General features: G+C 36.0%; 1 protein-coding gene across 5 annotated transcripts in view; it reads left to right on the top strand.

The window, feature by feature from the left end:
- Positions 1–24,600, top strand: part of CNTLN (centlein) — a 195,718-nt gene extending 171,118 nt beyond the window's left edge. For 4 of the 5 annotated variants that reach the window (XM_054186070.1, XM_054186071.1, XM_054186075.1 and 1 more), the window contains 3 exons: positions 14,345–14,530; positions 15,883–15,960; positions 23,883–24,600. In XM_054186070.1, coding sequence (XP_054042045.1) covers positions 14,345–14,530; positions 15,883–15,960; positions 23,883–23,984 — 366 coding nt within the window. In that variant the 3' untranslated portion in view covers positions 23,985–24,600. Of the gene's footprint in view, positions 1–94; positions 2,480–14,344; positions 14,531–15,882; positions 15,961–23,882 lie in introns of those variants that run through there. The other variant, XR_008463858.1, reaches the window with a different exon arrangement.
- The last annotated feature ends 431 nt before the right edge of the window (positions 24,601–25,031 follow it).

The following is a 25,031-nucleotide window of genomic DNA, read 5'->3' as shown; positions in this document are numbered from 1 at the left end:
GATCGAGGTGGCACAATAAGAAGTAGCAGTACTCCTTCCTGCACCAGCTCTTCTTTGAAGTCTGGTCTGTCTCATTTCTACTCTTTCCTTCCAGGTAGCTGTCAGTTTTCCCCTGACCTGGGTTCTTCCTCAAGTTCCAGTAACTCAGATAAGTTTTTCTGTATAGAGATCAAGCTTAATCAAGTTCAAACTCTCTTGCTTAACCTGTTTAACGTATTTGTATAATGTAACCTGTTATCTTTGACTGCTATTCTGATCACCTCACAAGCCTTACTTGTTCTTCTGAGTAATCTGCTCCTCATTAATCAATTGAATGCAGTTACTTTTTCTAGCCCTTCCATGTCTCTCATGACATTATATAGGTCTTTTTTTAACATACAACAATTATAGAATTTCAGCGTTGCTAATTAATAGCTATAGCTATTAATAGGACAACAGAGGAACTCCAGAGAAGAGAGTATCACTCTTTCTGTTTATAGCAGACACTGTTACTCACCCTTAGTGTTATTGATAACTCAGAACCACAGGATCTTGTATCCATTTGGATCAATATACTAAGTTACAAAATGTGGGTGAGAGGTTTCTGGTAGAATCCTGATATACACCACTGGGTCAAATTAGAGGATATGATGAGTCACTGATTAAGCACATATTTGTAATGCTCCGCATTGCTATGCGGGGCCCAGTTTGGGACACTTATGGAACTAACTAAAATTGCTAGATTGTAAAATCTAGTAATAGTTTCTAAAAATTGTGGAAGAAATAATTACAAACAAAAGTTGCAGTATCCAATATGTTGTAGTTCGTTACCGGACTTATATTTGTTGGATTGTGATATAAGGATCAGATGCTAGTCCTAAATTACATTCAGTAGGAACCAATAGGGAACCTAAAATAGGTTGATTCAGAGCAGCTCATTTCTCCAAAGCTGTTATGAGGAAGATACAGGCTGGTAGAAAATACAAATAGAAATTGTGCGCTGTAACAGTTTAAGTAACCAAAAAAACCACAGTTGCATAATTAGAGGGTAAGTCCTTGTAAATATCTGTTTCAATTTGATGGGAAAGAGAATACAATATGTAGAAACAAAAAGGCAATATAAAAGACATGGAAAACAGATTATTGATAATAACTGGAAAATATGAGCAGCAATAGAGTATAAAGGATGTAGAAGAGGCTAAAGATATCAAGATGAAATCTGTGAGTAGCAAGGCCAAGAACAATAGTAAAGGGGAATGATTTAAAATGTACTAGTATTGAGATAGCTATTACAGGGCAGATACAACCCATTATTAGATAAAACAACTCTGTAACTGTGTAAAGATAGAAGTCTTATATGAACATTTCTGGTTTGTATCTGTAAGGAAGTAGGCTGATGTTATATGAAGATGATGAAACATCCCCAGTCCATTAGTAGCCAATGGAAGATTTTAAACAATTTCTAGAAAGTAGTATATTTAAATTGAGAACTTTTGTAGCTTACAACTTTATAGGGTTTAGGGTTAGGGAATTTTTCTCTTGCTGACCCTTATTTCCAGTAAGTATTCAAAGTAAGTGTAAGTATACTATAACACTGCCATGAGTCTAAAAGAATGATAATATCACAAAAGGCAATTAGGTATTTTTAGGTCAGTTAGTCTGACCTCATTTCTAGCTAAAATAAAATCTGATATGAAATTCAATTCTTTAAGTATTAAAGCATAAGTATAGTTATACTTCCTAGAATGGCTTTATAAAAATAAGTTGCATTGAATAAATATGATTTCTTTTCTGAAGACAGTACAAGTCAGTTGATAAAGGTTGCTATTAATTTTAATATACTGTTTTTTAAGATGTCTGACCTAACACTGAGATGTTCAGATAAAAAATGTAGGCTGTGCAATATCAATAATATGTTAAATGGATTAAAAATGGCCTGTGTGGTTGATCTGAGAAGTAATTAATGAAATTTAGGTGTTTCTAGAGTTCTGTAAAGATCAGAGCTAAACTAGATTATTAAACATTTTCACAGAATTAGATATCAAATCCTGATAAAATTTGTCAATGGCATTTATGAAGACTGATAAATAATGATGAAAGTAAGGCCATAAGTATAATGTAAGCTAGGCCCAATAAAACATTTTTATTACAGAAGAACACAGACTATCTGTAAGAGAGACAATGTGGCTTTGAGAGTATTTTAGATGGCTTTTATAAAGTTACAGGTTTTCAGCCCATCCAGCTTCCATCAGCACCATAAATTCTCTTTGAACAGTGCATCCAGTTTCTATCATGTACCATTGTTCAATATTTTCTATAACATATATTGCACTATCGGATCCTCAGATGAATCTTGGCAGTCACGTGCAGCACAGCAACCAGAGCAAAATGTTCTTTCTTGTGTTTGCAGTACCTGTGATAACACATGCAGAAAAAGGCCACTAGATCAAGTTAAAAAACTGCTATTAGACTACCTGACTGGATATATATCGAAAATAAGGTACAGCATACTAGTTTGCTATGAAACTGTCCAAAATCTTGTCTAATTCTACAGGAATTCTGTTTTCCTGCATTACTGTATTTATTTTTTTTTTTAGCTCACCTAGACTTTGACCGTATATTGCTGTTACGGACCCTTGTAAGCTCAAGACTCGGTAGTGTTGTCTGTCCCGTTCAACTTGTACATCAGCAAGACTCATTTTTATAAGTTAATCTGCAGTGATGGCATCCCCCTGGTCATGAAAATATCAGAGCTTTTTTGACCTTGAGAAAGATGTTTTGAAGTTTTCATAAGGCACAACTGTGGCTGTAATAAATAGGTGATGGTGACTGAATGCTTCAAAGTCAGCTGAGTGCATTTCTCACTTCCATCATTCCTCTGTGATTTGGGAGTTGTGTACCCTCCACAGAGGATACCCACTGAAGCACAGTTCACATCTGGTCTGTTCTGGCACTGTTCTTGATAGGTCCCCAGTATAACCATCTGATAGAATTGACTGCCAAAATCAAGACCCATCGCAGTTTACTTGGCAAGCTTAGTGGATCTACTTGGGGATCTAACAGTCAACTCTCGTAAGACATCTGCCCTCATTTCTGCTACTCAGAGCAGGGCTTAAGCTAAGTGCATTTCCCCCTTGCTCTGATGTTTGACATACAGCTACATGCAGCCACACATGTCAGAGGCCTTATTCCACCTCTGCTTGTCCGGGTGATGTTCTGCCAGTCATTTGCCATTCAGTCAGCTTACCTTATATCCCTAGATATATATAGAGAGATATATATCCCAATAACCATCTTACCTTTCTACAGATTACCTTGAATCCTTGCATCAATTTTGCCATGGCATATTTTCTCACTGCTATTTTGCGCTGTAGTTTAATATGCAGTTCAAGATAAGTTACCAGTTCTGTTAAAAAGTTTCACCTCTGAGTGACCCACCTCTGAGTGACCCCCACTGCTCATTCCTGCCCTTATGAAACTTCCTCTCTCTTCCATTTATGAAATGTCATCATGAACATTATATGGGTCAATTGTAAGCTAGCTTATGAAAATCCACTTAACCTTTTGAAAACCCAGAGCATCAGCTTTTGTGTACCACAGAGGGTCAGAGCATGGTCAGATTTACGTGGTTGCAGGCTAGAGATGCTGGGACTGCCCATTAGTGGCAGAGATAATTGAGAATGTCCCATGAAACTTCTTCCTCTCACAAAGAAAAAGTCTAACTAATGACTCACCACTTTCATGTTAAAAAATCTTGTCATTTGGCAAATTCCTGTTATTTACCATCATTGGTTTTTTCTCTTCAAATGTTCTGCGTTGGGGAAGGTAGGCCATTGCCAGAAAACACGTTCTTCTCAGAATGGCCATATGCAGATGACATCCTATTTGCTCTTTATCTCAAAATAAAAATAATAATAACATATTTTAAAAAAAGAATTAGAGATAATTAGTAGTTGGGTTGGAAGGCTCAGATATTTGAGAAAGATTCTGTTGGGTTTTATCAGCTCCTTTCCAACAAGAGAGCAACACAAGTACACTGCTTCTGCCTGTACCTCCAGCTACACAGTCAGTTCTTTGGATAGAAGTAAATCCTTGCAGAGGACTCTCAGAATTTTCTAGTTATGATGAGACAGTAAGAAATAGTCTTCGCAGGACGTTTCCATTGGTGAATGTATTCTCAAACCCTGTGGATGCAGTTTCGTTGGAAGTACTACTGCTCCAACTTCTTCCAGGCCCAGGGTGTGCAGAACATGCTTTTTATGTGGGCACCCAGATGAGGTATGGGATACCATTTGAATGATCATTTGTTTCTTCATGAAAAAATGCTAAGCATAGTAGATAATTGTAAAATTTTATAATTGGCAAAAATGGACTCACTTATTATTGAAACAGAACTATAGTTTGCTGTGCAGATGAAAACTGATTTATTTTAAAAATTTTACACAATTGTATATAATCTGTGCCAGTTTGGAAGTGTTGTTTGAACAAACAAAGGTTTCTTCAGTAGGTCACTGGGATATTTTACAATCAACAGCAGATAGTATCACTTACATAAATCAGCACTGTCAGTTTTGATTTGAAAGTGGACACCTTTAATATGACTTCAAGTTGCTAGAAAATGTTCCCCACTGGGAACACTTAAAAGGCAAAAGATAAGTATATTTCATTTATTACATTCCAAACTGTCAACACTTTACCTAGAAAAGTATACCCTGAGTGATTATTTTGTGTTGTATGAAGTAGGTGATGAGTCTGCCAATCTGTGTTCAGTCAGAATCAGCATAATATTTGGTTACAGGGATGCATTCCAGTCTGATGAGAATCAGTGGTCTTATCTGCAGAGCACACATCTTTAAGAGAAGGTGTCCTATATGCAAAGCAAAATTTGTGTAACTGAAAAAATATCACCATTAAAAAACCCCAGGCATTTATTGCTTCTTTTTCACTATGCCTGCTGCTTTAGGAAAAAAGGAGAAGCACAGCTTTTATTATGAAGTACCAACCTTTCTTGGTTCTTAGAAGAAATTGGTGATAAATTAAGCTAATCTCCATCAGGATTACTCTGCATCTGGGATTTAGGCAAATTGAATCAGAGGCCTGAATAGTGACAGTGAATATCTATTAGGCTGTAAACAGAATAATAGGCCCTGTGAATTTTAATGAATGAAGTGAATGGGTGAACTCTTATAGTTTACAGAAGGCGTGTGGTTAGTGATGCATACAGTATGCCAGGAACAGCATATAATGTAGATGTCTTAATGGATAAAATCTTGATTATTAAAAATGAAGAATAAATAGAAATATTTTGAAAAGCTTTTTCTTACTCTTCTTTTTATTTGCTTTTTAGGCTTAGAAGGATAGCACTTCACTTTGTTTTTTACTATGATAGGTAAAGATGATAACAGATGTAGCTTAAGTTATGTTGATATTTTTTTTATTAACTGTATTAAGAGTTTAGAAGAACTGGTTTAAGTGATTCAACCTATGTAATCAAATAGCAAGGTATGTCAGGTTTCTGTAGCTGCACATGTATGTCTCATGCAAAGTTCAGATGCATGTGTGATTTTGTTGATGTTAGTACTACTTTCATTTTTCTTACAGTGCCTGGGAACCATTCTCATAAACCATGACTCTCTAATACTTAGATACTGTGTGAACAGATCCAACTAACTTGAGGTGAAAAGGAAACTATTTTCACCAACTTGCAAATAACTTCCTTTCCTGCCTAATGAGTACAAATTATATAGTAAAGGCTCTGGGCTTGAAGCCATTGCAAAACTTTTTGGCAAAATGACAGGAAAAGTAGCAAAACTTTGAAAGGAGGAGAATGGTCTCCAGTAATGATTTCTTTAAGAGTTCGTGTAGAAATAATTGTTCAATGTATGTTGATCAGATTACTAAGAAAGCAAGCACAAGCAGAGAGAACGGAAAGCACCCATATATAGAGCCTTGTGTAGTCTCCATGGTAAATTAGAAAGGAGGAAGTTGAGGGGATCCCCCAACAGAGATGCTGAAAAAGCTGCAGAGAGGTGGGAAGAGTCCTAGGAGGGTGGAATTGTAAGAAAACAACAAGTGACAGTATTTTAAGAAGTCACAGTTGATAAGATTTATGGCACTTTTTTAAGAGTATAAAGAATGCCAGAGCTGACCTCTTAAATTAGGTTTCAAACCGGTTTGTTTGAGCAGTGCAGTGGTCTTACACAGGGCATCTGGTTTATAGTTTTTATGCTCTGCATGTGCTTCTGCAGAAACATAGCATAAGCTCAGACAGTGAACTGAGCATCAGGAAATCTTGGTGCTCTTCACATCGTGGTAGCTGACCTGCTATGTGACCTTTGGAGTGTTGCTTCACCTCAGAATTTCTTGGTCTGCCCTGAATATTCTTTGTTTGCCATGTCCAGTATAACTGTGCTGACTTTGTCTGCCCTAACTGTTCAGATAATAAACTCTCCGAGATCCCAGGCATCTCTCACTACATGTGTGTGAAGCTCTGTCAGTGCCTTTTTTCTTTTTTTTTTACTCTGTGTAAGTAACTGTAATATATGATGTTTTAAAGGAATGATACTGCTTTTGCTAGCACCTGTGTAAATCAGAGGTAATTCTGTTGAAACTAAAGAATTTACAGCAGGGAAAAAATTAATGTAAATGAGGTAGGACTTAAATGCTGAAGTAAATAGGACTTTAAATTATTGTTATTGCCCATTTCACATAAATATAATTTTAGAAACCAATATATTTTGACAGAAATATTCTGACTGTCATCCCACTCTGATTATACATATTTCAACTAATTTTCTGCTATAAAGAAAACTATTATTTTTTTCCTGTTATAGGTCACAAAACATCATAATTGTGTTGAAAATTTAGCAACAGTACAATGAAAACTATGGAGTGTTTGCTGATACCTAAAAAGAAGGTATAAGTCTGAAAACATTTGGATCTACCGCTTTTGACAGTCTTAAAGCTTAAGGTACAGGAGAGATTAGATAACTGTGAAGCTGCAATATTATATATGACCAAATGGCCCTCATATCAGTAAACACCTGCTGTGTGTTCTATAAATGAGGTGCTCAGCTGATGCAATAAGAGGGGCTTCATTCTACTTAAAGTTATGTAACAAAGAATGCTATGAAAAGAAACAGATTTTTAAGACAAGATTTCAGGCATAAATGAAAGTGTGATAGCTAAACAGTTATCAAGTGAGGATTAGATTAGAAAATTAGATTAGAAAAGAAAAAGAGAAAAAGCTGACCAGTAATACAAAACCCCCTAATTTTTAATCACAAAGGGAATTTTAAAACAAGTAAGCATACTCTTAAGTATATATTGCGTACTTCTCTACAGAAATATTAACTACATTGTAATTGGCCAGAATAAACCCATTGCTGCATCTTCGTTTAAATATAGTTTGTTTTGAAAACAATCTAAAATTAATAGCTGTCCATCACTTAAGTCACTTCTCTATTAATTTGTAAATAAATTGAACTATGTTTTAGGACATAGCACAATGTATTTAATTTCCTTTCTTATAAATGTCAAATATAGGTTGAAATATTTTTATTATTCTTCCCTATGGTTTTCCGCACCTGGAGCTGGTTAAGAAAACACAGTTGTAAGAACATTTTCAATTTTGTCCTTGAAAATAAATTATTATAAAGAAATAATTTGTTTTCAATAGTTTTGAATCAAGAAGGAATACTATTTTGGTAGAGGATGTGGGATGACATTGGTAGCAAAGGGATTTTTGAGAAACGTGGACAAATACAGCATTTAAACAGTTGCCAGCCAAGTGAGACTTTCTCCCCTCTGTTCTCCTAATGGCAAGCAGTAATAATGCAATTTAAGCCAGCATAGTTGTACAAATTCAAATCTTACCAGTGATAGGCATCAGATTACCAAATTTTAGGCCACACAGTTTCTCATTTCTGTCGTTGTACCTCAACATTCTTCTTTCTTATAGCATTTTAACTGTTTTTTGGGTCTGCAGTTCTGAATGCCAGGAAGCTGAGATTTATGTTCAAATACTGAAATCCTGAGGCCCCTTTTACGCTGTGTGACTCAAGGACTTTATCAGTAAAGTGAATTTAGCTTTAGTAGTTGAAAAACAATACTGTGCAAATCTGCCATCACTTTTCCAGATGTTCTTACTATAGTTAGGTTTGGGATATTACTGAATTCACCTTTTCTAGTTCACAGCCTGTCATCCGTAGCTCAGAGCCATGAAGAAGGCAGGGTTGGGCGAGGATGCTGGACTGCAAACTGGAGATAGCTTTTGCCAGAAGGGTAGAAGAGGACGGTAACATTTTAAATGACTTCAATTAATTTTTCAGATCTTGTCTGTTAGATCCTTAGTTATGTGTTAATGGATATGGAAAATCAGGTTGTACAAACGACTGCAGTATCACATTATTTTGTATGTACCTACTGCAATTTTGTAGTCTTTAGGTAAAATGGAATTCTTGCCAGCCTTCAGGTGATGCATTTCTTCCAGGCAATGTGTGCTTTCATCTTCCACTGATCTCTGTGAAGTTGTGAGCACTATTGTCAGTGACAATCAACCTAAGATTGTTTATTTTAAATATATCTATCAATCTGATACCTACCTATCCACTAAAGGATATATTTCTCCCTTTCAGTTCTTTATTGAATTAGCCTTTGAAAATTTGCAGCTCTGCTAGCTTTTAGATATATTGTCACTCTGATATTCCCTTGAATGTGTATCTTTTGGTTTTGCTTGGGTTTTAATGCATTCTATAGCTTGTTTACTTTATTCTTAATGGAAAAGATAATAAAAGCCTATGTTAATTCCTTTAAATATGTGCAAATAAAGAGCTGAGCCACGTAGCTTGAACATATACATTCACAAATTTTAGAAGTAAAGCAAAACTGTGACTGAAGACAGGTAAATAAAACCAACACACCACATTATAAATGTGACCTGTGTGACATTGGTGAAAGAATGTTACTACCACTTTAATATTTGGCAATAGCATTGTTGGTCGGTACTGAATACAGAAGTTGGCGGAGGAAGATAAGACTGGTCTATATCTCCTCTACACCTTTACCCGCTACTTTCAGGGCATCTGCTGGAGTCTCTGAAATCACATGTGATCTCTGGGGATCATAAGAATTAAGTTAACCTCCTGAGGCTGACTCATTCCCATGGGTCAGAATGCTACATGTTATAGCCCTTGGCCAGACAAATCTATTGCAGTGGTCTGTCTTGTCTTTATTTCTTGTCTACACTCTTGTCCCTTTTCTGATTGAAAAAAAGTTATGCCTAGAAGGTGTATTTGTTCAAGTGGAGGAACTAGTTGAGGTAACTTAAGTTTTATATTTATATATATATATACATTACTTTAGAAGAGGTTTTCTATTCTCTGACATACAGCAATCATGCTGTGAGGTGTTTACATATTGTTTCTGAAAGTATTCTGCAAGTCGTTTTTAGAGGTGCAGTAAGAACCAAATAATTGTACTTTCACTGAAGAAACTTGAATGCTTGTTTCATCTGCTGAAACAATGCATGACATCATCTCTTTGTTTTACTTTGTGCATTCATTCTGTTTTGTCTTGTTGATCATGAGCTATGTGGGGGTGGTAATGCTTTCCCAACCTTTTAAAGCACTAGGATCTGCCCTAAACTTAGGCCAGCAATAATTGTGCTACTATAAAAGTAGAGAATTTCTTTAGACTCAGCATTCAGTTCTGTGAAATTCAGATCTTATTTTCCACAGACAGGTGCAACATCTTCACAATACTTTTGTTTCTTTAGGAAACTTCTGGAAGACAATTAACTCCATCCCAACCAGACCCAGCACAACATTATTACTGTTGTACAAAGCACAGTAAAGCTTAAAATTTTCCATAACTAACATGAGCCATGGCTTCTGCCGTGAGATCTGCACCAGTGCAAGACTGAAATTTATCTATACATAGCTGCAGTGCTAGCATCAGACTTTGGTTTGTCTTGGGGCCATTAAGTTTTATTATACTACAAACAATAACAATAAGAATGTGCAAATTAACATGGTAATTACAAGAATAATTTTAGGCATTGGCTTGGTCATATGGCATTACTTGGGGCCATTGATCAATTTGTGTCAATTCCAGGATCAACCAGTGTCAGAGCTTTTTGGGATGTAAAGACCTTATTAATAGTGTATTTTCAGGGTCAGTGTATCTCCTCAGCTTCTTTGAATTTTTGATGAAATATGACCTTTTAAATGAAAGAAGACCTTTGGTTTTATACATCTAAAAACTGGCAAAAGATCTAGTGCTAAGTGCTTGCATGCTGAGACCAAAATTAAAAACTATTATCTTCAGAATTAATATAAAGTAAATAAAGTAAAAAGGCTTGTAAGGGAGATATTTTAGAACTGTATGCAACCCAGTAGATATAATATATACTATATCACCATATGGAATTGGTAGATAATGCAACAATTGCTACCGATTAAAAAGAGCTGGGTACTTTAAATCCATGTTGTTAGAATTTTAAACTTATTTTTTTCTAGTCAGACCAGTAGCAATTGCACTGGTCTGACAAGATGTGTTTTCAGGAATTAATCAGGGATTCCTATTCTAGTTGTCTGGTAGCAGCTAAGTGTGTCCCACAGGAATAACTCTGATGGTAACATCTAAGTTGGGAAAATGGCTTTGCTAACAAAATATCCCCTGGATTTGACACCAAAGAAAAACAAAGAGAAAAGATCAAATCCTAGTATTACTAGTACTAATAAAGGCATTGTTATCATACATCAATATAGTACTGAAGTCATATTCTGCATTGATTGCATTGCAGGCAGTTTGTACCGCCTATGTATGCTAATAAGTTTAAAACCAAGCAGTTCTGAAATACAGAGTGGGAAATGTTTTAGTTTAAAATCCTACACTTAGCTCCAGAATGCATTATATCACTTTCTTAATCAAAGAATGATATTATACTGGTTTCAGTACACTCACCAACAAAACCTGTGTTGGTTAATTCTTAGGCTTTTGTCATTTTCAGTTTGGAAATGTCTCTTCCTAACTCAATTAAAGACCTGTGTGGCTTTGACATTGAACATTTCTGTAGTAAAGCATGAACTGACATATAAATGAAATCACTAATATGTAAACAATTTAGTGTATAAATACATTAATATATGATGGATGAGGATATATCAACAGAAAAAGCAATGTAATATCATAGGGGGGGCTATAATTTTTTAAGGCACTTACCCTGTGAAAAATGTATAGCAGAACATTATTATTACGACTTAATAATGTCAAGAAGGCAGGTTCAAAAATAGCTGGTCTCTGACAGTCTGATTTGAAAGTCCATGAAGTAGCCTCATTTTTCACATATGGTACGTATTTCACATATGCTTTAGTGTATTAGAACTGCTCAGGGAAAAAAGGAATTGAAGTGCAAATCCTCTATATATGTGATCTACCGTGATTATATATAGCGTGTATGCTTGCGTATCAAAATCTGTTACTTGTAATTTTCTCTTTCCTTGATTTTTGTTTTAACTTCCTTTTTTTTTTTCTTTCTTTTTTTCTCCCCCTTCCTTTTTCTGTTTTTGTTTTTTTTTTTTTTTTACATTTTTAAATTGCTCTATTTGGGCTCTTTTTGGTACCCTCCTTTCTGGAGCTCTGAACTCAAAGACAGGCACAGTCGAGTTGCAGTTTCTGGGTTCCACTATTGTTATCGGCTTGTTCATTCATCATGAACCTCTTTTGGCATTTGGATACATCAATAAAATTTATCTAATAATAACATAAGACTATTGTCTGGCAATGTTTCTGTGTTTTCTGAGATGTTCAAGTTAATGTTTATTTATTATCATGCTTTTTTTTGGTCTGTGCTCAGCTGTTTACCATTATTTTTAGTCTTTCCATGTGCCTTTGCAGTTAATTTCCTTGATGTTTTACTCCTTTAATTTACATTTCCTCTTTGCACCAGTATACAAATGTGCATCTTTTAGCCTCATTACCTGTGTCTGAGGGAGATCTCCTTATAAAATTTGGGAAGCTGATTCAATTTTATTGAAAAAGAACAGTTGAGCTTATTTTTCCGTTGTCGAATCCATTTCCTACATGTTGCAGGCGCCAATTTACTGTTGGACCATTTCAAATGCTACAAAAACATGTTGTGGTTTATCTGTAATTTTTTTTTTTTCATACTGTTTGCTTTTCTACTTGGGGCTCTCTCCTCTCTTAGTCTATTGCCTTCTATGAGCTTGTTCCACGTTGCCCCAGCTCCCTTTCAAGTTTCCTCATTCCTTTCAGCTCTGTACTTGCAGACAGGTCTATGTACAAGGTGTTTTGTCGGAAATACCGTGGATGGAGGGAACCACACTTGAATCAGAAAATGAGACAAACTTCAGTGTACCTCTTCTCCCCAAATTTGTGGCAGGGTAATTTTATTTTTAATAATTAAATTTTAGCTAAATACAGAAAACTGTTAAGTTGGGAAATGGTAGAAAAATAAACAAATCTTGTGATCGGATGAATCTGTTGTGCTTTCTTTGACATATATCATCAAATGCTCTCTAATGACTGTATTTTGAATACACCAGAGGCTGTAGAGTACTTTACCCCAAATGCCAATAAACAGGCTTCATAATTCTGCAGTCAGTTTCTACGAGATGAAGGCATTCTGCAGAAAAATAATTTTCAGGAGTTAATCAGCTACTGGTGCGAGATAGTTCAATAAGATGAGCCCCAGATATGACGATCGAAAGAAAACCTTATTTTCTCATTTTAAACTCAGCCAGGGTGTCTGTGTTGACAATCACAGTTCTGCTTGAGTCATGGAAGTTGAATATGCTAGGAGGATCTTCTGACAATGAGTTACTGCTCTTGTCTCTCAGCCAGCAATTTTTAAATAAAATTGTCTTGCTCTACTTTTGACAAAACATTTTTGTCATAGTTTCATAAATATTGAAACAAAATAACTTCAGTTATACAACCGATGATTTATACTGATGCTTAGTGTTATTTCACCGAACCAGAGAACTTTAGGAATAGGAGAGGCAGGAACTTGAACCATCAATTCTTTGTTGTGCAGTTTGGCTCATGTTCAGCTGTGGAAGGTATTATTCAAGCTCAGTATTTGTGTGGTGTTGGGGAGCAGAAACCAAAATCAGGTTTGGATTCCATTCAGCTTTCATTCAGGTCAACAACGTCTTTTCCGCAGGATGTTTCATACTGTTTCTTTTATTCTAGTTTTAAATAAACAAAGGAGAGTGGCCTCAGCCCTCCTGAGTTTCTTCTTTCCCGTTAACTGCAAGTACAATTTTTTGTCTAGTCATCTCACTATTTTTTCTTTTCCTAGGTTTTTACATCAGCTTTACTAAATCCCAGTAATCCCTTTTTTCCATTCCAGAAAGCGGTTCTCCTTTCCTATCTTTTAAACCTTTCAAACAGTTTTATTTTAATAGCATTCTTCTGGTTTTTCTGGATATTTTTTTTAGGCTGTGAGCATCTTTCTGGCTTAGCATTTCAGAAATGATCATAGAAAAATTGTCCTTTATTATTATTGTCTTTATTAGTCACTAGTAATAATAGTAATGACAATAAAGGCAGTTTAATCTATGCAGCATTAGCAGCATCAGACATCCTATCAGCTGTAGTTCTTGCTTAAAACTAACTAAAAGTCTTCAACATCAGAAATGGGATCTAAAATTGAGGCTTCTTTTGGCACCCCTGCTTCAGACCTTGTCAAAACCAGGATTAAAGAATAATTGCAGTGGTTCTGGTCTGGCACCTGATCTTCCTCCCACCACCTGTGTGCTCCAAGGGTATGCTGCTGATCAACAAAGGATAACCGCCACTGTGATGATTTAGGTTGTAAAAATTATATGGGTAAGAATCAGTAGCCAGGGTAGTTTTGGAATTACCCTGTCTTGATGGGAACCAAAATTTCAGGCTTTGAATAAAGAGGTATACTGGTGTTTCTTCATGCAGTGAGGTATGGATAAGCTTTAAAAAGATCTCTGACCACAGTAAAGCCTGACACTTCTGTTGTTATTTCAAGGACATTTCTGGTAAACTGGATCAGGAAACGATTTTTAATTGATTCTGCAGAAGGTGCTTTGTCTTACTACTGATGGCATTATGCATACAGTTACTTTGCTAAAGACATAAAAAAAAAGTACCTATATTTAAGAACATTTTCTGGTTTAATGTATCAGTTCATGTTTTGTGTTCTAAACACCATGTTACTTAATGTGAGCATATATCCTATTGAACCAATGACACAGAATGAAGATAATTCCCATCTAAAGGGTCTTAGTCTAAATGATACTGTTTTTTCCACAGTGTTTGCATTTTAAGAAAAATTGCAACGGAGAATTTTTTTGCTTGCATCTTCCAGGCTTTAACCAGAGAGTTACAGCAAAGCGTACAAGAGCTGAGAAGAAAAATCAAACAGGCAAAAAAAATGGAAGAAGTGAGAGCATGCAAAAAGGGTCTTTCCCAAGAGTCTGTTCAGTTGGCAGCATCTATCCTTAATGTTTCAACAACCGATCTTGAGGAGATATTAGAAGTAGAAGATGATGAGGTAAGTTATTTTAAGGACCCTTCATTAAAAAGGCGGTAGATCAGAAGATGCTGTGTATTTCCATTCTTGAGGAAAAAGATTTCTAGGTAAAGACTGGAATTTCATTGTGCAGCATCCAGCACAAAAAGAACAGAACAGTTGGATTTAAATAAAAAGGTCAGGTTAGAGACTCATAATGGCAAGACTTCGGGCATGCATAAATAAAATATAAGTATACTGTTTCGAGCAGGTAGATGTAGAGGCATTATTTGAAAATCCTTAGTAGTTTCCTTTTCCATGAGACAATTTGGCAGATTATACATTTTAAATAGACTTCTGCATTAATGAAAACAAAATTAGAATGTGTCTTCCTGTGCCAGATTGATTCCGTTGATGCTTCCTTTCTTGAATTGTGATATCTATTAAAGGTATTTATAGTAGACAGATGGTTTCTGGGGAAATCCATTGCCTTTTTTCGTTGATTCTGTCATACATTTTACTATGAAATATGTGGTAGTGTTTCATCAAATCACCCTATTAAATAGAGATACAGTAATAAGATTTCTTATCCAGATTTATTTAGGCTTGATCAAATAATATATAAAAAAGCCTGTGCACTTACTTTAATAAGAGCTTCTAGGAGTTAACTATTATTGGGGTGTAAAAGTGTTCTGGTGATGACTTGGGTTTAGCCTTATTGGAGCTTTATATTACAGAATTCACAAAAGAGAGTTTTCACATTGGTTAAATAAAGGTTCATTGTATGTGTATGCACTGATACGGATTACACTCATGAATACAAATAAAATGGACCAACATCTACCCTGTTTACTAACATTTATACACCCCTGTAAAGTGATTAATTTTGGCAGAATTGTTCTATGCTTACCTCATTCACAAAGTAATTTCTACATCTCGTATCTTTTGTTGTAATCACTGTTGTGAATATATATGTAAAACACAAGCATACTTAGCTATAAATGGAATGCAAATTTAAAATACCGGCGATGAATTTACACTACACAAATTTTAGATATATAATCCATTTGTCACTTTGTAGACTCAGGAACCTCTAAAACTTGTAAACTTGTAGTATTTACACATTGATCACGTGTACACCTGTATATTCGTGTGAAAAGAACATGCTGTTCATGCTTCTAGGGTCATACACAGATAAGGGTAGGTTTATAAATTTAACAGAGCCCTCATACTTGGTGGATATGCTTCAGATAACTAGTTTTGCAAGCATAGTTCCCACTTCCACATGCTGTTTATTTAATGTATATTCAGTTACACATTTCCTTTAATGTTCATTAGGTTCTTCTCAGGTGGTGTCAAAATATTGTGTCTATGTTATATTTTTCTATTTTTAGGAAACAGCAAAGACAAAAATGGAATTTGAAAAAGATAAAGAATGGCTGCAGTATATACAGAAACTTCTTGAAGCACAGGTGCTAAATTTATATCTTCCCTTAATGAATTATAACTTTACTTTCTGCTCTGAGTGGCTACGTGTTTTTAGGTTGTAATTATTCCGTTGCATTTTTAATTATGTTGCTATTGATGGTCCCAAACTATACTGTGATAAAGCGATGTAAAATCCTTGTTTTGCAGTGTTTCCTTTTTATTTCTCTTAAAATAACAGTCACTGGATAAAAACGAAGAGATGTTAACCAAGGGTTTGTGGTGGCTAACTTAACCACTGAAACCAGTGAAACAATGCTGGAGAAAACAAGCACAGATCTTGGCAAATGTGTTAATTGGATTATTGAAACAGTGTGTAACGCTTGCTAGAGTGAAAAGGATCCATTCTCTCATACCTCTTAGGAAAAAGAGATTTTTTATTATGTGCCTTTAAAGTTAGTAGTTGATATGGACACCTGAGGAGTTCATGGGTTTCAGTGACCTTTTACTGTGGACCTGTTTCCAGTCAATTCATGTTTTCCTCATAGCCAGACAGCTGTTTATTATCGTGTCTTCTCGCATTCTCTACAATATTTTCTACTGAGACCTCGAGCAGCTTGTTAGTGGGAAGTAAATATTGATTTGGCATCCTGTCAATGCAGAAAGAATGAAAAAATTTCCACCAGAGGCCCCTCAAACATTTTCCTATCGACATTTTCTGGGCAGAGAGGAAAGCTGCATAGAGGATGACAAGGCTGAGACTAGCAGAAATCCCTGAGGGGTCCATTGAGACTGCCGCTGTGACCTGTGTGATACTTTTTCTTCTCTTTCAAGTCTTTTTTTTAATACACACGGAGTCTGCTGGGATGCTCCCCTCTTGTAAGTGATCAAGGGCAGTTTATTGGCAGGTGAGAGCCCTGCTTTTCTAGCCACAGTCAGCTTTTGTTTGGACATCACTGACAACATACACTGACTCTTGAAACTTTTCCATTATATTTTAGTTGTCTCCTTTATTCAGATGATGGGTAGCTGTTGTCTGAAAAGAAATAAAATTTGATGTATAAATCCAGTGTTCCTAATGCGTATTCACTAGCATGGGTCTGTTAGCAGTGTAGTTCATTTCAGTTAAGAATGTGAATGACTGAAAATATTTTGAAAGCCATTTCAAGGGAACACTCACATTCAGATTTATATATTTTATCATTAATAGCTTTTGTGTCTAGATTGTGTCCAATGACCAGATTTTTAAGAAATGACAGTTTTCCCCTCTTTCATTATCAAAACTTACTACCATTAAGACTGTTTAATTGCCGCAGTGGAGGAGATGGAAATATCCGTTTGCTTTTACTGGCTCTGTCAGAAATACTGGCACTTTAATTTAACCTCATAGTGTAACATGGAAGCAGTAAATGCACAAATATTTCTATTCACTAAATTGCCTTCATTTTAAGAATTATTTAAAAATTTATAAATGTCAAGATTCTGTCCATATTATGGGCTACAAAATAGCAATCTGATTCACGGAATATGATGAAGAATTCTTATTCTCTTTCTTCGTTATCATTCTTTGGTAAAGCATTAGAAAATCCTAAGCAGAATTTTATCACTTTTCTTCGCCTGATACAGACAGACAGCAAAAACCAGAGCACGGAGAGCAAGGGGGTTGTTGACTATGTAACCAACTGTATTAGGATTGCAAATGTTAGCTAAGGATAGAGGAGCTCATTGCTCTTAGCTGTATAAGTTTCTGTACAAGTTAGTAGTGGTTTTCAGTGGTTTTTGCTCCATCTTGTGGGGCTCGTCAGGAGGAGCTCTGAGAGTAAAAGTAATTCTTGGTAAGCCGACTGTCTTTAGAATTGCAAGGGGATTAGGGATTTTTGGGACCAGCCAGCTATGCTTTTCATTTCTGCCCATGCTAAGTCGCACAGATGGAAATTGCTAGGATTCCTTGGTCTCCATATTTGGGAGCAGCTCACAGAAGAGCTCTATGTCCTTTAAAATGCTTAACTCATACCTTGTAGATAGTTTGGTTTTGCATTGGTAGTAGCCATTGGTAATATTTAGTAGGCATTGGTAATATCTCTGATCAGAAAAATAAAGCTCATGGTGAAGTGAAAGCTTTCTGTCAAGACTTTGCTCATAACAGGCTGCTTACTTAGTGTTACGGGTTGGCAAATTGCGTACCCGCTTCCGTCTTGAACAGAGACGGAGGCTTGGCCTTTTCTGTTATTCTGAGAAAATGATCAGTTGAAAATTTCATCAGATCACTTAATATTGCAGTTTGATATAGTGTCTTTTTGTGCCATTGAGCCAGGACTTGGGAACATAATTGCCCAGCAGTATTGATTTAATTGCCTAGGTTTATTTGTGGACTCCTAATTATTGACTGGAGGTAAATTTAATGGAGAAACCTTTATGAACACTGGGAAACTGCTGCTGTTGCTGTTATACATAATGAACTGCATCATATCCCTTTAGATCATTCTTCAAGCTAATTTTATTCCGCTGTGACAGTATGATAACATTTAAAATGTCATAGACATTTTATTTTTATTACTGACATACGCCATTTTACTGCTGCATTAGAATTTGGGGGGGGGGAATGAGGGAAGCACTAGTTGCTTTTTACTGTCATTTTATACATTCCCCTAAAGTGTAATGATAAAGATAGCACACCTCTGTTATACACTTCATCTGTCCCTTTATTTTTTATACTCTTATGACATGAAAAAGTCTAATTTCTGTCAGCTTTACAAGAATATTAATATTTCAGTGATAAATATTTTTGCATTCCTGAGGCTCACAGACCCCAGTCAGAGTTTGTGTCCTTGTTTTATCAACTACTATAGAAACGTGTGGAGAAACTACACCATTGCTAAGAAGCTTACAAGTTGATAGAGGCATCATAGAGCATCAGCATGCTGTTATGTAAATAAGAATCATATAATCGAAAAGTACAATCATGTTCTGAATTCTACCAAGCTGTTAAAAATCACTTATTGTCTAAACCTACATCTTGAACAGCCAACAAGTGTTTTTTCAGTTGCCTTTTTGTATTTGTACATTAACACCCAATGACTAGAGTGTTCTCAATAAAGCATAAAAATGAAACATCTTAATAACTGACATTAATGTAAAAGGTAAAAAGTTCTCTTGCCTTTGAAGTACATGTATGTGGAGAGGCTTCACAGGAGCACATGCAGATGTCGGATACCTGCATAGGGGTATCTGAGTCTCGTATAAAGATATCAGACTGATTATGCATTAGTGATTGGGCATGGGAGAGAGAAGCTGGGGAAGGTATCGCATTATAGACCTTTGAGTTTTTAGCAGTTCATGGTATTTGGGACAGGAGGGAACAAGTATGGTTATCCCAATATGTATGTGTGTTTACAGCTTGAATGGCAAGTGATGAGGCGTCTGCCTACTTTCTCCATACATCTGAGTATGTATGTCGTCTTATTTCAACCTGGCACAGTATAGTAGCACTCTCTTTTTATAACCATAAAAAAAACCCCAAACAGACCACCAATCTTCTCTAGCTTTTTCTCATCGTAGGAATCTTATATAGCCAAACCAAGAGGATGACTTCTTTTCACATAACTTAGACAAGATTTCTTGTACCACCCAAAGTTTTTGTTCATTGTGACTGATTGTAAGGAACAGCATCTTGGAACAATCCATCAACAATTTTGTATCTGAATACACATTTTAGCCCAATCCAGATTACAACCTGAAGTCTCCAGGAACTATTTGTTAATAAAATACAAATCATTTGCCTAACTCTTCCAAACATTGAGCCAAATGACAGCATTGATTTAGCATGTCCCTTAATAGATATACATCAGCACTTGCCTTCCCTCCCTCCTCATGTGCTCCTCAGGATATCACATCTCACATAAACAAACGAAATCTTTCCTCCCATGACCTCCCATGGCCATGTATGAATCTACAAATCATATTTCAATGGTGAAAACTTCCAGAAAAACTCCCTCCCTCTGTTCTGTGGGCGCTCTGTAAGCATGTGTATAACCCATCTCTAGAACAAGGTGTTTAACACTCTTCATCAGTAGGGATTTTCCCCAACACCCTTTTTAGGATTTGCACTGGCTTCTAAATATAGATTTCCTGTGGTGTCATCTCTGAAAGCGCACTAGCAGCTATGATTGTTTCCTTTCAGATTTCTTGGATTGGAACTCACCTGCTTTGCTTTTATTAGTCTCTCTCCAGTGGGTGTCTGTCTTCTGCTTCTCTTTGAACAGGTCTCTCCTTATTGCCTGTCCGCTGCTTGCATGCACACATATGTATTCACCCATCCACAAACGCACACTCAACACTGCCACCATCACCAGGTGTTTCCAGTACCTGTGGCTTCAAAAGCAGCACCAGTGCAGTCTGAACCATATCCTGGGCACTGTTAACATTGGTATCAGACCACCAGAATGTAACCATGATTTTCTTGTCGTTATGAGAATAAGAGCTCAGCCCTGTGCATTGAAAATCCATTATGGTATATATCCATGTCTTGTCTCATGCACACAAACAAAAGCAGATTACATCACTTGTCCTGAATTGAAAACAAGGAGAGATTGACTTGATTACTCACGGTAAGAATACAGACAGGCACATAATACGTATTTATATAATCATGTATATACAGCCATCACAATGCAGAATGGACAAAGAACAATAGTGAAGTATTGCTCTAATTATTTTTTTTTTTGGTAAACTTTGACTTTTAGTTTATAGTGAAATTAGGAGGTTTTGGTCATTATACTTTGGGTTTCTTAGGGTTTATTTCAGGTTATTCTTTGTGGTTCACTTAATTCAATTTGAGGCAGCTCGGCAGTGTGTTTGGATAGTTTTGTTGGGCAAACGTATTATACTGATGATCCATATGGGGAGATGTAAAATAGTTGTAACCAGTAATTTGTGTATTCCAGAAATCGAATACTTTTATTTTCGTGTTAACACAGTTTAGGCTTTGTGAAGCAGAGGCCAAGTAACACTGTGCTCTGTGAATGGAGATGCTATGTCTCATTAGAATAACAACATTGCCTTGCACTCATTATGAGTCTTTACTGGCAGATCAGTGTATATTTATGTACTTGTGCTGAGTGAGACTCAGTTGTGTGGTGCAAGGTTGATAAATATTACAAGTTTATTTTTTACAGAAAATATACTTTTTACAGAGAAGAAGTATACCCAAGGTCAGAATAAATAGGTGAGAGAAACAGAAATAACTATCAGCATTCCTGACTCTTTTGGATCATATTACCTTGCAGTTATCCGTACAGCAAGTTATCTGTCTGATAAGTTGTGTAAGAAATAGGTCATTTCATTCATATCACTTTCTGGTATCAAAGAAGAAATCTATAATTTTGGTAAAGATAAATAGATAAATAAAAATCTTTAAATCCACCTGTAGTTTGTGCTCTCAAATTTTCTGAATTTGTACAAATCAATTAAATACTGCTTCTCTTAAAGCCTAACGTAAGGTACTGATTTAGGATCGCTATCATTGTTAATGCTTGGTGTTCAGATAAATTGGTTGTGGCACAGATAACTGGAAAACATTTGAAGGAAGTATCATTCTGCTTTAAAATATATAATTATCAGTGGTATAAACAAGCTTTCACTCCTTATGTGTGCACTTAGCACTCACTGAACTCCCAAAGCCTTCCCCAAGCATATGGCAGGTTTGGAAGCTGGGATGAATACTTTGGAGTAGAGACATCTTCAACGGTTGTGAAGTTCTGGGGAGATATGTAGAGGGAAGCTTCCCAGGATAGTTACAGAGCCATCATTAAAAGTAAATCTGACAGGCTTCTATTAAAGATGAAGACTGTAGAGATCATCCTGTTCTGGGTGTCTGTATGAAAAGAAAACCAGATAAAAACATACAGCACTTTCTCTGAAACCAACAAATGGTGAAAGAATGACATAACATTCAACTTTCAAATGCTCTTGATTTAAATGAATGATTTAAATGGAAAGAGTTCTTGAAAGATCACTTTGCTATGACATGGAAAGCACAGAAAGTAGAGAGCAGCAAGTAAAATCTAACTAGAATGATATGAGCCAGAGACATCAATAAGAAACCATTCATCTCAGACACAACATTAAGGAGGTAAAATGTATCAGAAATGAATGTAGTCAGGCCGGGCAAGAAGAATTAAAGACTTAGCTAATGGTATAGTGTTCTCGTAAAAAACATATTTAAACAAGGAGGGAGAGCAATTAGAGCGAACAGGATGCTGGAGTCAGTGTTTTTAAAGCACAGTAGCAAGTAGGTGTCACAGAATTTCAGATAAGATTATGTCTTATATTCTCTGAATAGATTTGTGCTCAGTGAATTGGATCACTCTATTCCCCAAAAAGTCATCACAATAGTGTACGGGAGAAAGCTGACAGGTGTAGAAGACTACTAGAAAATTCTTACCATAGATAGAAGTTATTTGTGACAGATGGAGACATGTCTGGCCAGCAAGTACTAGCCCTTGAAAACCCCCTTTCCTGTAGAAAAGGGAAATAATGCATATTATCATCCTTTTTCTGTAACTGCAAAGTGACTGTTGAGCAACACGTAGGATTGCCATTACAGTCACTTCATGACAGATGCTTGCTATTAACAAGATTTTACTTGCTACCATTTTAGATTTTTTTTCTGACTTGTTAGTGATTATAAATATCAGTATATAGATATTTCAGTTCAGACATTAGACCCGCATTTGTATTTTATGTACTTTTACATCTGGGTTTTTTTGTTTGTGTTATGTTTTTTTGTTTCATATATCTAGGAAACAGACAGTACTCTCTCTGGTAAAAGCACCATAAGGTTTTGTCTTTAAGATGAAACAGAGAAGTGAAAAAATAAATTATGAGTAGTGATACTAGAGAGTGGTTCTAGATGCAGAAGTATTGCCTTGAACTACAGTTGTGAAAAGCAGAGGAAGCTGGTGATTGGCCTGCTCAATCAACTCCTATATTTTACCTAATTTATTTCTGGTGACCTTATTAAGGTAAAATCATTTCTTCTGGTATGAGCGTCAGCTGTTACTTTTCATGTGGGACTGACCCCTCAGTTGCCTGCTGGTCTCACCAGGAATTCAAGAAAGCTGGTAGAGCTCTGTGAAGCTCACACAGACTTTCCAAAGGTTGAAGGAAAACTGCTCTGCACTCCTCTTGTGCAGCACCAAAAGCTCTCTGGGTGGAGCTGCAACGACTAGTGTTTTGTACCACCTCCAAAAGTACTTCGCAGCATACAGCCATGCACCAAGACTGTGAAAGAAAACCTCTTTAAGCATGAAAGCAGTCACACTGAAAAATATAACAAATCTCTTTCTTTGAAGACATCAATTGTGCAAATACATCTTGTATGTCAGAGGAGATATAAAAGAGGTTTTCACTTTTCTCTATAAATACGTAAATACAATTTTTTGGTATCGTGTTTTTGACGAGCAGCTCAATCCAATTGGAGATTTGGGGTTTTGTTTTGCTTGGGGTTTTTTTTTATTCTCAGGTTTTCATGTGTGAATTTAAGGCAGTTGCCACAGCATTGAGAGCTGTACTGGTAGTTCTGTCTCATCCTCCTGAGAGTAGTGAATATACACTACCATTTCTGCATGCCCTAGAGATGACTGTAACCTTTTATTGATCAGCTGATTGAAGATAAATGACAGAGCTGCTGGTACTGCAGTTTACATCATTAACATGGTCAGTAAAGCATGAATTGTTCAATAAGGCGTTTATCTTTTTTCATTTTACTCTGTTCTTTTATCATTTTTATGATAGAGCACAAATGTTCAGACACTAACCAGGCAGGTGAACTTTAAAGATCAGATGTGTGCTTGTGTGGTAGTTGTCAGAACTAAGTAAAATGTAATGGCTTAAAGGTATTTAATGAATGTTTTTCACATGAAGAAAATAAAGTTCAATGATAATTTTACTTACTATGTTTCTTTTTCAGTTTCCTTTTGCGTCACCTTTAATGGATGCCATACTGGAAAAATTAAATGAGAAGAAGAAACTGGTAGAAGAGTACAGTTCTCTCATGAAACACACTGTATGATATTGGTAAGACCTATCTTTGCAAAGTGTGACTAAAATACGTGTGCTGTTTCCTCATGTCTTTCCTCTTCACATACTGTCAATACGCATGTTCAATACATAAGTTGAAACTGTGAACTAATTAATTGTTGAACAAGAGGAATTAATTACATTCCTACTTAGAAAGGAGTGAGGTGTTTGATTCCTGAAGACAAAAATTGCTGCAAATCAATGCCGAGTTAAAAATGATTTTCCTTTAAATGCATTAGCAGTGAACACCAATGCAGGCTTTGTAGTGAGAGGATGTTTTTGATATGATCAATACACATCTGTACAATTCCGAAAGTAAAAAAAGCAGCTAAGTAACTCCTGCGTGTACTCGTCAGTAGAAGCAGGATTTACAAAGGAACTGGGAATATCATTGAGATTTTGAATATCTAACTTCTTTTAGCTTCTTTGTAAATCCCAGCTTTATGATATATGCTACATAAAACGATATGCTTTCTGTATGTTGGGAAAAATGAGAAAATGAATGATTGTAGAAAAAATGTATTCAATGTAGAGTAATAGTCCCAGGAAAAGCTGTATTTTCTTCTGAGTTGGAGTGTATTGTGTACAATGCATTTAATCGTATTAAAAAAATTCAGTACAATAAAGTTATATCCAGTGTGGTTTTTTCGATAGTTCTTTCTCAGCTAACACCAAGCTGCAAGTCCTCACTTTCCTTGGGAAAACAGTATAGAGTTTTAGTCAGTTGTTTCCACCAAGATTTCTCTGACAGCACTAACAAATAACTGCTGCTTCTTCACATCTTTGGTCTTAAGAGTTTGTATTCCACTGGGGACAACCCACCTGAAAAAATGAAAGACCCAGGTTTATGAAGTCATTTGGTATTAACATTTAGCTCTTATATGTCGTTCTTCATCTATGGATATCAGGTTGTTTTACAACAGATATCACTATCATTATTCATATTGGGTGGGGAATCAGAAGCAAGATCTGTTTGGCCTAAGATCACTCAACACAAGCATGAAACAGAAAAGTTTTCTGCATGTCAGTCCAGTGCTTT

This window comes from Rissa tridactyla, chromosome Z, assembly GCF_028500815.1.
Source record: "Rissa tridactyla isolate bRisTri1 chromosome Z, bRisTri1.patW.cur.20221130, whole genome shotgun sequence".
NCBI classification, from domain to species: domain Eukaryota; kingdom Metazoa; phylum Chordata; class Aves; order Charadriiformes; family Laridae; genus Rissa; species Rissa tridactyla.
The sequence above is the reverse complement of the archived record's forward strand: the minus strand, read 5'-3'. Positions and strand labels throughout refer to the sequence as shown.